The 14,468-nt window shown below is 42.3% G+C and overlaps 3 protein-coding genes across 3 annotated transcripts; 1 reads left to right on the forward strand and 2 right to left on the reverse strand.

Moving 5' to 3' along the window:
• Positions 1–1,742: 1,742 nt before the first annotated feature.
• Positions 1,743–5,023, reverse strand: LOC133745595 (uncharacterized). Its single transcript, XM_062173692.1, has 4 exons — positions 4,781–5,023; positions 4,550–4,684; positions 3,773–4,465; positions 1,743–3,215 (listed from the first exon to the last, which is right to left on the reverse strand). Exons 1-4 carry the CDS (start codon positions 4,919–4,921, stop codon positions 2,958–2,960), a joined length of 1,227 nt encoding a protein of 408 aa, XP_062029676.1. The 5' UTR covers positions 4,922–5,023; the 3' UTR covers positions 1,743–2,957.
• A 983-nt stretch (positions 5,024–6,006) lies between these two features.
• On the reverse strand, positions 6,007–8,375 carry LOC133746010 (floricaula/leafy homolog). Its single transcript, XM_062174170.1, has 3 exons — positions 7,819–8,375; positions 6,955–7,370; positions 6,007–6,554 (listed from the first exon to the last, which is right to left on the reverse strand). Exons 1-3 carry the CDS (start codon positions 8,267–8,269, stop codon positions 6,183–6,185), a joined length of 1,239 nt encoding a protein of 412 aa, XP_062030154.1. The 5' UTR covers positions 8,270–8,375; the 3' UTR covers positions 6,007–6,182.
• A 3,753-nt stretch (positions 8,376–12,128) lies between these two features.
• LOC133742386 (pentatricopeptide repeat-containing protein At5g50990) lies at positions 12,129–14,435 on the forward strand. The gene is made up of 2 exons (XM_062170044.1): positions 12,129–12,528; positions 12,650–14,435. The coding sequence occupies exons 1-2, from the start codon at positions 12,378–12,380 to the stop codon at positions 14,164–14,166; spliced, it is 1,668 nt and encodes a 555-aa protein (XP_062026028.1). The 5' UTR covers positions 12,129–12,377; the 3' UTR covers positions 14,167–14,435.
• The last annotated feature ends 33 nt before the right edge of the window (positions 14,436–14,468 follow it).

Genomic DNA, 14,468 nt, shown 5'->3' on the forward strand with positions numbered 1-14,468 from the left:
GCCGTTTGTATTGTTGAAGTGGCAAGCACGTGGGTCCAAAAAAAAAGGTGAAATGACCCATTTACCCAAATCGAGCAATTAACAGTATGTGGGAGAAGCCAAAGGTACCAAGTACCAGCTGCCAAGTCTTTTTCTTGATCTAATTATGCTCAAATGCTATCTGGGTTGGTTTTGCTTTTTTGGTTTATGCTGCGTTTGTTTTTAGTTCTTGTATACATGAATTCATAGTTATATGTTGCTTTGACCTTGTGATTGTGATTTTGATCGGAGTATCTGATATCTGTTGTTACTGACATGACAGTGGCGATGGAGGAAGATGACACTGAGGTTGTGGCGGTGGAGGAGGGCGTTTGATGAACGGAGGTTCTATTAGTGAATGGGTGACGGTCTTTGCGAAGAAAGAAGATGGTTGGTGGAGCTAAGGTTCACCAGAATTTTGTGTGCAGCGAACCAGTTTCCCAGTTGGTTGTCCCGAAAGAGGAAAGTTGCTGGGCGGAGAAGAAGGAAATCGGTTTTGGCGGAGAAGAAGACATGGGCGTCTCTGGGTGCCCAGAGCAGTTTTCTGGGTGCAAAAAGATTTGATTTTTTTTTTTTTTTGTTAATCGTGTCATTCAACTTTGGTTTTGGGTTCGTCCGCTGGGAGTTGAGTGCGAAGAACATGAATTTGTAGCAGGAATTGGAGAGGATGATGGCAGTGTTGATGATGGTTTGGGCGGAGGGCAAAGAGATGAAAGAGAGGAGGAGGCGAGAGAAGAAGAAGAGGACTGAGGTTGAAGAAGAAGCACAAGCCATTTTTCTTTGATTCTTGGGTGGAGGAGAAGGAGCGGAGCTTGCGGCGGTTTGGCTAGAACAATATCCTAGAAGAACAAGAACAAGAAGAAGAAAAATAAATGAAAAGAAAAAAAAAATTAACAAAAAAACGAAGGGTAAATTGGTCATTTCACTTTTTAAAGGGCCCACGTGCTTGCCACGTCAGTAAACAGATAGCGCCGTTAGAGATTTTTGACGGAAGTATCACGTTGATGTCAAAATACGTCTTTGGGTATCACATTGATACTTTTGAGAGTTCGGGTATCAAATTAGCCTTGGCACCATAGTTAGGGAACGGTAGCTGAAATTTTCTATATAAAAAAAATGAAAATTAACAAAAAAAGAGTAAAAAGTCGATTTTGCCCTTCTTTTTTTTACCCATGTGCTTGCCACGTCAGCAAACAAACGACGCAGTCAGAAATTTTGGACGGAAGTATCACGTTGATGCCAATTTAGGTCTTTGGGTATCACATTGATACTTTTGAGAGTTCGGGTATTAAATTGACCTTGGCAGAATAGTTTGGGGACGGCAGATGGACTTTTCTCTTAATTAAATATCTAACAACACACAAAGTCTACAACTCCACATTTAATGTCTTAAGAAAAATGGTACTTTGAAATGATCAAAACCCCTAATTGACATTGAGTCTTTGTCAGAATTTTTTTTTTTCCTTCTTCTTTCTATATGATTTTTTATTTTTCATTTTGGTCAATAAGCAGATTTACCTGTTTTGATTGGATAGAAGCCGGAATTTTTTTTCAAATAACAGTGTAACAATTAGAATGGGTATTTACGTAAATAAAAATATATAATTTCTTTTCTTTTTTTATTGACAGAAAAAAGTTACAAGGAAAAATCAAAGTGTTGTCTCTCAACTGATTCAAATTGAACATTGGGGACATAGAAAGAGGAATATACGAAAACCAGACCATAGAATTCTGAGGGTTCTAGACAAAAGATGTTAACTCTACAAAATTAAATTCTCTAAATATATGTCTGAAAACTATAGAACGAAATTGAGAAGCCAGTTGCTTGGTATCTCTAATCAAAAGATATATGCACCAAGTGATAGATGATCTGCCCATAATACTGTCAACGAGAACAGTTTCTTTTCCCTTGCCAACTGGTAAATTTAAAAGTCTAGAAAACGACTGACGACATCGTGAAACACACAGCCTGCTGGTTTATGACTGGATTTACCAATTATGATTGATGGAAAAGACGGCCGAAATTAATAAAAACCACTTTTGACAATGGCTCCCACACCACAGATGGCTTCCCCTCCACCCTCTGATATGACACGTGTTCCAAATCGAAGAAATCCGGGAGACCAGGACCCAGGTAATAAAACACGGGACTGGTTTGCTTATATTTGTATCAAAAATAGGTTTTTATAAGTCTTGCACCATGAGCAGTGGGAAAAGAGTGGCTGAGCCTGAGAATGCATCTGTTCAAAACAAGCCAGTACAAATTTGGGTACTAAAGGAAACCAACAACCATAATCTGCATTAGACAAAGCTTTTCTCTTAAGAAAGGAAGACTATAATAATGTTGGCAGCATTGGGTTTTACTCCACATTGCCATTATCAAAAATGTTGCAGTCCGTTTAGTCGCTCTCACGCGAGGGAATGATTTTCAACAGAAAATGGGATCGACAATGTGATCGACGGTCATCAAATGTTGAAAATTGCACACGCGCGTGAGTGCGACTAAGTTCTTTCTCAGAAAGCAACGATCAACTAGTTCTATTTTGTATAGAACCCAGGGACATATATAATTACTTTGGCACGGGTGCGCACTGGGCCTTCATCATCATCAATGGTGGATATTATAAAACAATATACATGTTGGATGTTCAACTCTCAATTTCTTGATGCAAGCTATCTAAACTAGCACCAAACTCTCAATTTCACCACATACGCCGTGCACATTCACCCTCCGTGTACTGAAGAATTTTCGTTCCTATCATCATGTTCCCTCCTTAGAGCTTCCTACTCTAAGGTCTAAAAAGACAAAAGTAGCAGCCCACAAGCACAAAACATACAAGTGATGGTTTACCACTTACCAGTAGTGACTGGAATCAGCAGCGAATCAAGACCTTTTATTAGGCTTGCATTTGGGGGAAGACTAGCTAGAGCGGGACAGCTTACTGAATTGTCACTGAAGGGGATGAGCCCAAGGGTATCCGAGCAGCCACCAAACGTGGGGTTCTTGAACGCTGTGAATACGCGCTGCTACCAACTTGTGGCTTTACACGTGTTGCCTTTTGGCGCTTGGACTGATGAAGGGGAAGCAGCTCTCTGGGTCCAAGTGGACTCTCTGGAGTTTGATACTTTCTCTTCTTTTCCAATAGCTCCCATAACAGCTTCTCATCGTGGGCTTGATCTTTCTCCATGCCTAAAATCTTCAGATAGAGGAAAACAAGACACATGGTAGTATCAACTTTCAGAAAGTATAATACTCAAAGTTGATCTTGAGTATAAGACACTGTTTTGACTTTTGATAGTCTTGATCAAAATTAGAGATAAGGGACCTGTCTAAATGAAGTAGATTACTCAATCAAGATGAGGAAAAACCTTGACTTTCATCAAGAAGTTCACCAAATAAGCTGACATTTTGTAATGTGGATTGAATCATGTATGAACATTACAATTAGAGCAATTGATATCCAAATTGAATGTTGCTGTTCGGAATTTTGGACTATATTAGTGTTGTTTTCTAGGAATTGTTATAGCAAGAATATAGTCAGTGATCCAATTAGACTTCGTAACTTCAAGCTCTGGCAAGCACTTCAAGCATTTCTTCATTGCAAGCACAATGTAAATACCAAGTTAAGTGACTCGATCAGAGCAATGAAGCAATTAATTTTCATTCACTATGTAACCAAGTTATATCTTTTGTGAATTGTTCACAACTTCATATTTGCATCAAGTAAAATTGTGGATGAAATTAGAAGGATACCTTATGTAAAGCACAGGCTTTGGTTACTTTGGTGGATGCTTTACTAGGCTCTGGCAAGAACTTGAAGCATTCCTTCAATTTCCTCACATATTCTTCTGATTCCCTGAGCCTCCTCATAGCCTCAGCTCTGCTCTCTTCTGCCACCGTGGCCTTATTCCTCGCCGCCTCCAGCTCCGCCCTCGAATCCCCCGCCGCCCTGGCCATCTCCTTCACCAAGCCCACTAGGCCCAAGCAAGTCCCATTTCTCAAATCAGCCTTAACCCCCTCCACGTATTCCACCATTGGCTCACACATTTTCTCAGCCAAATTCTCCACCAGGTCCTCCACGTCAGCCTCCACGGACCCCAAAACCGCACTCACTTCGTTGAAAATTTCCCGGAGGAGGTTCAGCACCGCCACCTGGAACCCCCGTTGGTCAACGCGGTCAACGGTGGATAAGTAGGCGATCGCTCTCTGGAAGAATTTGCGAAGGGAATGGCGGCGATTGGCTAGGGTTTCGACCATGTGGCTCTGCCGATTGTTGACTTGGGACTCGATTTGCTTCAGGATCCGAACCAGTTGAATCAGCTGATCTTTTTGCTTCTCGATTACCAAATCGCCGGCCACCGCCGCTTTGGCGGCGTAGATCTCTATCTTCGCACACTGACGGTTCTGATCTGACCGACCCGACGGTCCAGATCCGGCTCCGAAATTCTACGAACAAATATTATATATTAAGAAAAATATTAATCAGGAAAATTGAAACGAAAACCTAGATAATTGCTCGTAAATCAAAACCTGATACTGAGAACTCAAATCGGAATCTGTTTGGATGATGAAGGAGGTGAATCGGCCCTCCGTCGCCATCTCCACCGTCTTGAGACCTAAGAGCTTCATCAACGGAATTGCCAGAGACGCGAAGACGTCTTCGGCCTCCATGATTTACAGGAATAACAGTTTACAATTACTTCCAGTAATTACAATTTGAATTGGTACAAAATCGAAGAGAGTAAAAGAGGAATTAGGTACCTGGAGAAGGCCGATTTGGATCTGAGATTTCAGTTGGTGGAAAGCGGTCTTCATTTGTTCGTGGCCTCGTACGACTCTTGTGAGCTTTGACCGGAGCTCCGCCCTTGACGACGTCTCAGATGTTCTCCGATGGCTCCCCATTTTCTGGCGGGAGTTTCATCACACACTAGTGAATTTCTAAAAGCTTTCGAATTGAAGCAACGGTTTTCATCTAAATTTGGGTTTCTACGAAACGGCAGTCGTTTTACTATGTTTGAAATGAGCGAGAAGTACGTCACCGTGTAATCGTGTATTGGTTCGCTTGTAAATGTAGCTCAGACAAGACAGGCCTACCGGTTCAAAAGCCCAAAACAATTCCTATGACCCAAACCAAATTGGTCAAGATTAAAATCCGGAACGATGTGATAGAAAGCCGGAATTCTTTTTACTAGAAGATAATGGATCCAAAGCTTCTCTATTTCTTGATAATGATTCTACCTTCCAAGCTAAAGTTAAGGTAATGATGCTTCAAACCATGTTTTATTAACTATTTAAAATTGTTATTTGTTGTGTCTTATATGAAGCTCGTTATGTCAATAACAGTAATGGTATTTACGAGAAAATGTCTAAAATAAAAATATTATCATACCATGTTTTTCAGTAACTTAGTATTAACAAGTTGGTGAAAAAACTTGATGGTCAAAGAATATTGTATAAATGGGTAGCTAATTAGGTGTAACAAGATCGAGTATACTCTAACAAAATCATTGGATAGCTTATTGGATATCTTTTTTTTTTTGGATAATAAAAGTTAGGTAAGAGAGAGGCTTCCCTACACTACCAGGGCCAGGACAAACCTACAACCTCAATCCAACAGGACTTACGAAACTGGCTAGTATCCCAGTCCCAGCTCATTGGTATAGAATTATGTAGGACATTTTCTAGATTGTCCACCAAATGAGAGATTGTTGGTAGCGGAGATCGAACTTGTGTGGGTTTACACCTCAAATCTGCCCTTGCCAACTGAACCAACTCTCATTGGCAAATGACCAATTTTTGTTCAAATGCGTATACATGCACATACTTGTTTTTATGTAGTCTTAGCACATTACATTGCATCTAAAGTTTTTATAGTAAACTCCTATGGATCGAGTTTCTTCAATCGAAGTAAAACATGCATGCATGTTAACTTTGTTAACACAAGAGTCTTCGTCGAATGACCAAAGTAGGAGAAACGCATAAAATTATGCAAAAAGATTACGATTATGGTAGCTTAGTAATCGAAGGTTATTTCTGAGGATAAGAAGGGAAAGTACTTTATAGACCCTAAACATCCATATGCTAGTCCACTTGTTCTAGCTTACAGTTACAAATAAAATTCACGGGTTAATTTCCTCAAACTCTCTCCCTCTTCATCTCTCTTTCAGTAAGGCAGGTGATCAGCAGTACCACTACCACCTGAGGCGGAGCTAGAGGCAGTGGCATTGTTGCGCTCAGCGTGACAAAGCTGCCGAAGTTTGGTAGGAACATACCAAACAGATAGCTGAGGATGTGCACTGAAAATGGCATCAATGTCCCAGCCTTGGCCTGCAGCTATTTCCACAACAGGCCTGTAACACGCCTGCCTCCACGTCCCAATGTTCTCACCTCGCAGTTTGCACTCTCTCCTCAGCGCATTCGAACCCTCCTCGTCCAGGCAATGCAGCGCATAGCAGTGAACATAGTGTCGCATTTTTGGCTTATTGATGTAGTTTGCTCCCTCCTTTTTCGCATACCTAAACACCTGGTTTGTCACCTGTAGATCGAAATTGATAGCACACTCGAATGAACTCATCTGTATATATTCATTTTTTCTTTCCGAATAATGTTCAAATCGCATTGAATAAAAACCAGACTAGAATGTGATCTTTTATGGATGGTGTCAGTAGCAAATAGCCAAATATCACGCTTCTGGAGGAACAGCTGGTTAATTGGTACGAACTGAAATGGGTCTGCTGCAGCTACTATTGAGTGAAATAACTCACCGGTAATTTTGTCAAAATCACAATTATGACCATCATGACCAAGTTCCCTTTTGAGTGAATAGTTGTTTACCTCTAATTTCTATTGATTTTAATGATTAACTACTGTTTTACCACAGTAGAGAAGCAGAAGGAGAATGCATGGGTGGTGTTAACTGTAGAATTACTACGTACCTTGGTGGGACATTTTTCACCGCGCTGCTTGGCAATGTTCTGGACCTGGGTCAAAAACTCATGGCACTGCTCGTACAGATGAAAGAGGTAATCCAGTCCGTTCTTTTTGCCACGTGCCACCTCCCCAGCCTCAGTTACGATGAACGGGTGCTCCCTCTGTCTCTCTCTCCCACCACCCCTCATTGCTAATGCCCTACTCGGGTGCTCCCCTCCTCCACCATTAATGCCGTCCTCATTCTCTTCCTCCTCCTCATCATCATCAACCCCCTCGTTACTACTCCTATGCCCTCCTCCTACTCCTCTCCTAATCCTCCGCAGCTTCTTCCGCTTCTCCGCCGCCGTAACCACTTCCCACGCGGCTCCTCCGCCGCTCCCCACCATCTCCTTCTCTTGTTGCACCGGCTCCTCCGACAGCCCTGTCCAACCATCCCATGCACCAAATATCACAATTATGGACATATATGTCAACACTTCCTTTGTTTCAAAGTAAATAAATGATTTAAACATACACATTTAAAAAGATCAGTTGAATATCAAATGTCTTTCACTATTTTTCAAAATCGTTTCCCGATATTTCAGTTAATTACTTTTGAATAATCAAGATTTAAATCGAGATGCTCATCAAAAAGTTGAGTGCACAAAGAGAATTCTCGACCTATTTACATGTCCAAAACCTAACAATATTTATTGTTACAGATCTCTGACATGCTATCCGATTATAAGACGGTTAATGTTTTCTCAAAAAAAAAAAAAAAATATTATTAGATACGGTTAATAAAGTAAAATCTTGTGTGCAACTCCTAGGTCTAGCCTTTCATGGAGGTAAAACTGTCAGATTTATGCACGTATGGCTAGGAAATTAACCTTCTTGAGAGAGAGCATCCATAGCGTTGGCGTCGCCGGAGAGAGCGTGGCGCCTCCGCGAGTCCTCTTCCTCAAGGCGTCTCCTCTCGGCTCTGATGGCGGCCTTAATGCCGTACCTCTCACCGACGAGTAGCTCCACCCGGAAAAACTGAGATACGCTGTTCATCATGTCGTCAAGCTCCTCATCTTTCATGTCCAAAAGCGTGCTCACAGTGAACCCGAGGTCCGCTATCCTCGCCGCTGTGTAGTACCTCACTCCGTACGCCCGGAACATGTCCTCCAGCCCCACAACCTCCCTCGGCCCCCGCACCGAGTAACCCGCGGCTGCGGCCGCAGCAGCCGCTTGTTGTGGCGATACTGCCGCCGCCTCGAGCTGAACCCGGCTCGGCGGAACCGCCATGCCTCGTAGGTCCCACTTGAACATACTTGCAGAGAAGGCGTCTGGATCCATCAAGCTAAGCTCACCCTAACTTCCTTTTCTTTTGTTTTTCTCTCTGTGTTTAGTCCAAGCCCTATTTTGCGGTGCTGGCGAGCAGCTGTAGCTGTTCCGGTCCTATAAAGGCAACTATCTCAGCTTTACCAAATTACCCCTGTGTTGACTGTTCCCGAGAAGGGAACTATAACCAAACTGGGGATGGATCCAAACCAAACCAAGTTATTACATACACAATCAGAATGTGAACCAACTCGTCTCGGGACCCCATGTTGCTTTTTAACCAGTTATGTTAATTTTCATTTTTTTACTGCGAGTTTCCGTTTGGTTTTCTGATTTCTAGCTCCATGTCAAAGCGTGCACTTCTGAAATTGCCAACTTTCTTGCTAGATTTTACACGCACTTCTAAATCTCCTTTGGGTTGCATGCACTTAATTATAACAAAATGATCAAACAGCAAATTTGATTGGTCTAAATCACGCAAACAGTTTTTACTGTAGTAACAATTTAGTAAAACACAATTGACAGTTGATTGGGCTACCTAGGGCTGAGAACACAAAGTCAACATGATGGGCAAAACAAGACTCCCAGAAGACTTTCCCTTTGGACCTCCCCAAAAGCTTGCAACATTTGCAAGTATTGGCATAATGGAATTTCAGGACTAAGATTGGTGTTTGGTGTAATAGATGGTAACTTTTCCCCTTCCATCACTATACATCATAATGACCTTATTGCTTTTCGAGGACAGAAGGACACTGAAAACTGAGAGAGCCCATATCTTAGTAGATATTCTGAATCTGAAATCTGAGTCCCGCTTTAATTTACTCGAAGAAGACAAACATGCAAGGGCAGTTTCGTAATAAGCGTAAATGGTTACTGTTCCTTGGCAACATAAACATGGCAGATGGGCAGGGGCTGGGTACTGAAGTCAGTCGTCTCAGTCTGAAAGGCTGTTTCTCTTTCTGTACTTTCAAAGACGAAAACTGAGATATTGCCGGTGCCACGATCGCCTGCAGCGGCGGCCTACATGTGCTCGTCCGGGGACATAACAGGTGTCCCTTGACGTGGAGGGCGGAGGAGAGGAGATGGGATCGGGTGGTGGGCCTGAAAAAGTGCCGGGCAATCCATGAATGATGAGGAGGTGATGTGATGGAGGATCTGCAGAGAGATTTGGAATTTGGCGCGCTATGGTTTGAGAGACTTCGACTTTATCTTCTTTTGAGATGGAGGGAAATTAATATTTGGTCAACAGAACGTAGTTTCTGAGAGGTAGGGGCCAATGGAAGGTCGACACGTCGTGTACCTGGTTCTGGGTTAGGGGATGACTCATCGGGGCTCAGGGCAGTCAGCCAGTCAGGGCAGGAGCACTGGCTTTTTCATTGAATCGTTTAACAGTGGTAGCTTGTCCTCTTTCCTTGTCCTCTCTCTCTCTCACACACACACCTGTAAGTATATATTAGTCTAGTCTGGGCCTCTGGAGACACTGATGAATATCGTACTGAGTTGTTGCTTGGTAGAGATTTTAGTTATGTCCCAATGTTTGTCTGTGTTAGTAGTCATGATGGTTGTCTATGGCGACAAGTAACACCAATCTAACATCGGCATCGAGTACTTCATGTACGATGAGTCCTCAGAGTTAGATGTTGAATTGAATCGATCTCATCAGTGGTATATATTTCTCCTCTATGGTGAAGAGGTCCAACGATGTAATTTGGTCAGCTTTTATTATTTATCCGGGTCTATTTTTGATTTACAGTTATCGAATAATGTTTATTTTACTCATACTAAAAATATAAAACGATCTCACACAGATAATTAAATGTCGAGGTTATTGCAAAGATAGCTTAAAAATTTCCTCACATACTCTTTATGTGAGATGAATATGAGTCCTGACCCTTCTATAGAGGTATTTCTTATTTGTGCATTTTATGAGGTTATTTCGCTAATTTGACCGGTCAAATTTTAGATCTGCATTAATAATTATTTGTATAAAAAATTAGTAGATTTGATAGTGAATGCTTCATTGTTGATCATATTTAGTCTATATGTTGAACGATTCAAAATAAATACAAAAGTGTTAACAAAAGGGTAAAACATATTAAGTACAGACTAAGTTACATAATACATACCCAGTTAACTAACCACACCTACTTGAATGACTAGCTCCTATACAAAGTTAACGGCCTTGGATTAATAATTATATAGCACAAAATTGAATATATATTGACATGACATGTTAAACATAAACTGATAAACATATTGTACAACATACCTAAATTGAGACACAACATCAACGTAGACTTTTTTCTCTCTCTCGAGTTCCATCCCTGTCCGGCGGCGAGCTCTTGCGCCGTCATCGGACGGGCTTTAGTTGACTCTGTGTGGGTCGCGGTAGCAGTTGGTGCAATGGGGGAGGGGGAGATCACAGCAGTTATCAGGCTTAGTTTCACCACTCGACGGCTTCAGCGGAGGACTAGTTCGGTGTCGCGGGTTCGGAGGTCTGGCGGTGATATGCTCGCGGTGACGTGTTGTTATACCGATCGGAGGTTGGCCGGTGGTGGCGTGTTCTTGGAGGCACGGCGTTGTGCCAATCGGATCAATCTGTTATGGGTTGGAACTCATGGATCCGGCCTGGGATTGGGTTTGTTTGCTTGGGCCGGCGCTTATTCATGGCTCGTCGGGAATGGCAGTAGGTTTAAGTCGGCGGTCCGGCGAGTGCGGTGGGGTGGCGCAAGGAGTCGTCTGGCGACGAAGGCTGTGGCAGGGTTGCGAGGCTTGGCAGGCTTCCTGTGGTCGTCCTCTCTCCTGGGTCAAAACTCGGGCTTGGTCCTTCTTGTTGGGCCAGGACTGGGCTATATGGTTACTTTTGGTTCAGTTTTATTTTAGGGTTTGGTCTTTTTTTTTTTTTTTTGGTTTTTGTTTTGTTGGTATTATGCCACGACCAAGGTTTAGTTTGTGGTATTAGCTGTCGTTCCAGTTGTGTTAGGTATTAGCTGTTGGGTCGTGTGTACTACAGGATGTGGCAGAGACAATCTTCGTTTCGGCCTTCCGGTGGGTGGTTCCTATCTGGTTTTGGGTTAGCAAAAAAGTCTGGCTGTGCCATAGACGAGCATTATTGGCCTTCTAGTGGGTTGTGCCTATATGGGTTTGGGTCAGAGGCAATGGCGCTTTGGAGCAGTTGTGGGTTGACGGTGTTGACAATATGGTGGCGACGGTGTTGAGTTTATTTCAGTCCCAGGTCTGAATGTTTGGTAATTATTTTGGTTGGGTTTAGGTCAAAACGAGTGTTGGCTTGGTCGATCAAAAGCTGGTCAGGTGGACTCTGGGTGGCGAGTTAGTGTTGACACAAGTGCGTTGCTCCTGCGTTTGTTGTCTTTGTCATATAGTTGTAGTGCATGTTTGGAGTCCGGGCCTTTTTTAGCTCATTGAGTCAGTCATTTTAGAGTTCCAGTGTGAAGTCTAGTGGTCATTTATGTGTAAGAGATGTTGCCTAAAACTCGTTGTAAGCAATTCATTATTAATGAAGTTTTTCTTGATAAAAAAAAACATCAACGTAGACATTTTTTAGTCACTTAAGAGTTAAGACAATTAAAATCTAAAACACTCAGTAAAATACAATTTTATCAACTCTATGTAAGTCAACTTATTATTAAACAAATCAAATCTAATTCAACTAAAAATTCAAAATGACACAAAAACAAAGGGACGTATTGAATATGATAAACTCATATTGCAATAAAGTGGTGTGACGATGTGGATTACAATTTCATCCTCATCTCTGAATTCATTCCTCATTCATGTTCTCACTTCAATCTCTATTAATAATTACTCAGAATCTCCATTCACATCTCAATTCAATCGGGAGAAAATAGCTTCCTCCCCCGCCCCATCCCACTAATAGTTCCCACCACACTTCTTTCTATTATTTTTCTCTAGATACCAAAAATAATATATGGTATATAGATATTTGTGCTCATTCTCAAAGGTAATAAGACATTTTTGAAAAAAAAAAAACTCTGTAGTAAATGGGCCGGGTGATGGATACTCCGACCCACTGTAATCGAAAGCTAAAAGAAACCTGGGTATGGCCCCGGAGGACGGAGGTGATGATAGATATATTAGATAGATGGCGAGGATGATACATAGCGGAGTACATGGGGCGAAGAAGCTTCTGAACCGCTCCGCCGACTCACGCGCCGTCATCCATTCGACGACGCCGCAGCTGAAGAAGCTACCCTTTACCACCTCCAACGGCGGCCCAGCAGCCACAGATAGAGGTCAGCCAACCCATGAACCCACTTTGCTTTTAGCTCATACACTCTTTTTATGAACTGGGCATCCTCACTTTGTTTTACTTCTAGTTCTTTCCTGAATGTTTACAATTCTCAATTGTTTCAGAACATCAAACACTCCACCATGTTCTTAAATCCTGCAAACTCACTTTGGATTCCGCAACTGCAATTCAAACCCATGCTAGAATCATTACACGTGGATATGGCACATACCCTTCTCTCCTTGCTTCCCTTCTAGCTGTTTATAAGCGCTGTGGTTGTGTCACTCTTGCTACTCAACTTGTCGATCACATTTTCAATTGTGCTAATGGTATCAACTTTTTGAATCTCGTTATCGAAAGCCTAATGAGGAATGGGGAATGTGACATTGCCAAGAGGGTGTTCCGAAAAGTCCCTTGCCCGGATTTAGTAACTTGGAACACTGTCATTGGAGGTTGTGTTCGAAATGAGCGTTTTCAGGAGGCATTGGGGTTGTTCTGGAAGCTGTTGAGCTCGGATTTGGAACCGGATGGGTTCTCGTTTTCGTCTGTTATCACTGCATGCGCCCGGCTTGGAGCGCTGCATAATGCGCAGAGGGTGCATTGTCTGATGATGAAGAAGAGAATTGAGCTGAATTTTATTCTGAGTGCAGCTCTTATAGACATGTACTCAAAGTGTGGTAGAGTGCAGACTGCTAGAGAGATTTTTGGTGCTGTCCAGCATAATGATGTCTCGGTTTGGAATGCGATGATTAATGGATTGGCGATTCACGGGCTTGCTTTGGATGCAATCGAGATATTCTCAGAGATGGAGATGGATAATGTGTTACCTGATTCAATAACTTTTGTTGCCCTTCTGAAAGCTTGTGGTCATTGTAACTTGGTGGAAGAGGGTCGCAAGCACTTTGATTTGATGACACGTCGGTACTCAATTCAGCCAGAAATTGAGCATTACGGAGCCATGGTTGATCTCTTGGGTAGAGCTGGGCTTCTAGAAGAGGCTTATGCAACTATAAAGGCCATGGAAGTGGAGCCGGATGTTGTTATATGGAGGGCACTTCTCAGTGCCTGTAGGACTCATAAAAATCCAGAACTTGGAGAAGTTGCCATTGCCAATATATCCCGTCCCAAGAGTGGAGATTATGTGTTGCTTTCAAATACTTATTGCTCTATAAAGAGGTGGGATAGTGCAGAGAGAGTGCGAGAAATGATGAAGAAACAGAGAGTTCGTAAAAATCAAGGGAAGAGTTGGCTTGAGTTGGAAGGTATGATCCACCAATTCAGGGCTGCTGATCAGACACACCCCGAAATCAAATCAATATACAGAGTGTTGGAAGCATTGATCCAGCGGACCAAGTCGGAGGGCTTTATGCCTGTGACAGAGTTGGTTTTGATGGATGTATCCGAAGAGGAAAAAGAGGGAAATTTGAATTGTCACAGTGAAAAGCTGGCGTTGGCCTATGGAATCCTAAAAACAAGTCCTGGAACAGAAATCAGGATCTCAAAAAACCTTCGGATCTGTCATGATTGTCATTGCTGGATAAAAATGGTTTCAAGACTACTCAATAGAGTGATCATTGTGAGGGATAGGATTCGTTTTCACCACTTTGAAGGTGGTATGTGTTCTTGTGGAGAGTATTGGTAGCCAATAGCTGTGATATCTGGTATGTGATTCTGGTTCTAATTGAGGTGGAATACAGAAGCAAACGTAGAAAGACTTGTCATTGAAGTGATTTCTGTACGAGCTTTTTGTAAAAATATAGAAGCACTTGAAGGATAACCAAGAAACCTATGTGATATCGATTAATGTTCTTCGATTCCTATACTTTGTCATACCCCATCAGAGTAATGCTGAGAACGAGCCTTCAGGGTCCAGATTTAAACCTTGGTTATCTGCTAGCAAACTGACTAGAGGTGAACTACTTTGAAACTTCAAATTGCTGTTTA

This window comes from Rosa rugosa, chromosome 4 (genome assembly GCF_958449725.1).
Source record: "Rosa rugosa chromosome 4, drRosRugo1.1, whole genome shotgun sequence".
NCBI lineage: Eukaryota > Viridiplantae > Streptophyta > Magnoliopsida > Rosales > Rosaceae > Rosa > Rosa rugosa.

Coding starts and splice junctions, on each gene's coding strand:
- LOC133745595 (XM_062173692.1), bottom strand. CDS start 4,921: ATGGGGAGCCATCGGAGAACATCTGAGACGTCGTCAAGGGCGGAGCTC. Junction 4,466..4,549: donor ATTTGAGTTCTCAGTATCAG/GTTTTGATTTAC, acceptor ATTTGTTCGTAG/AATTTCGGAGCCGGATCTGG. Junction 3,216..3,772: donor AAGCCTGTGCTTTACATAAG/GTATCCTTCTAA, acceptor CTCTATCTGAAG/ATTTTAGGCATGGAGAAAGA.
- LOC133746010 (XM_062174170.1), bottom strand. CDS start 8,269: ATGGATCCAGACGCCTTCTCTGCAAGTATGTTCAAGTGGGACCTACGA. Junction 7,371..7,818: donor GGATGCTCTCTCTCAAGAAG/GTTAATTTCCTA, acceptor ATGGTTGGACAG/GGCTGTCGGAGGAGCCGGTG. Junction 6,555..6,954: donor GTGAAAAATGTCCCACCAAG/GTACGTAGTAAT, acceptor TTCGATCTACAG/GTGACAAACCAGGTGTTTAG.
- LOC133742386 (XM_062170044.1), top strand. CDS start 12,378: ATGGCGAGGATGATACATAGCGGAGTACATGGGGCGAAGAAGCTTCTG. Junction 12,529..12,649: donor CCCAGCAGCCACAGATAGAG/GTCAGCCAACCC, acceptor CAATTGTTTCAG/AACATCAAACACTCCACCAT.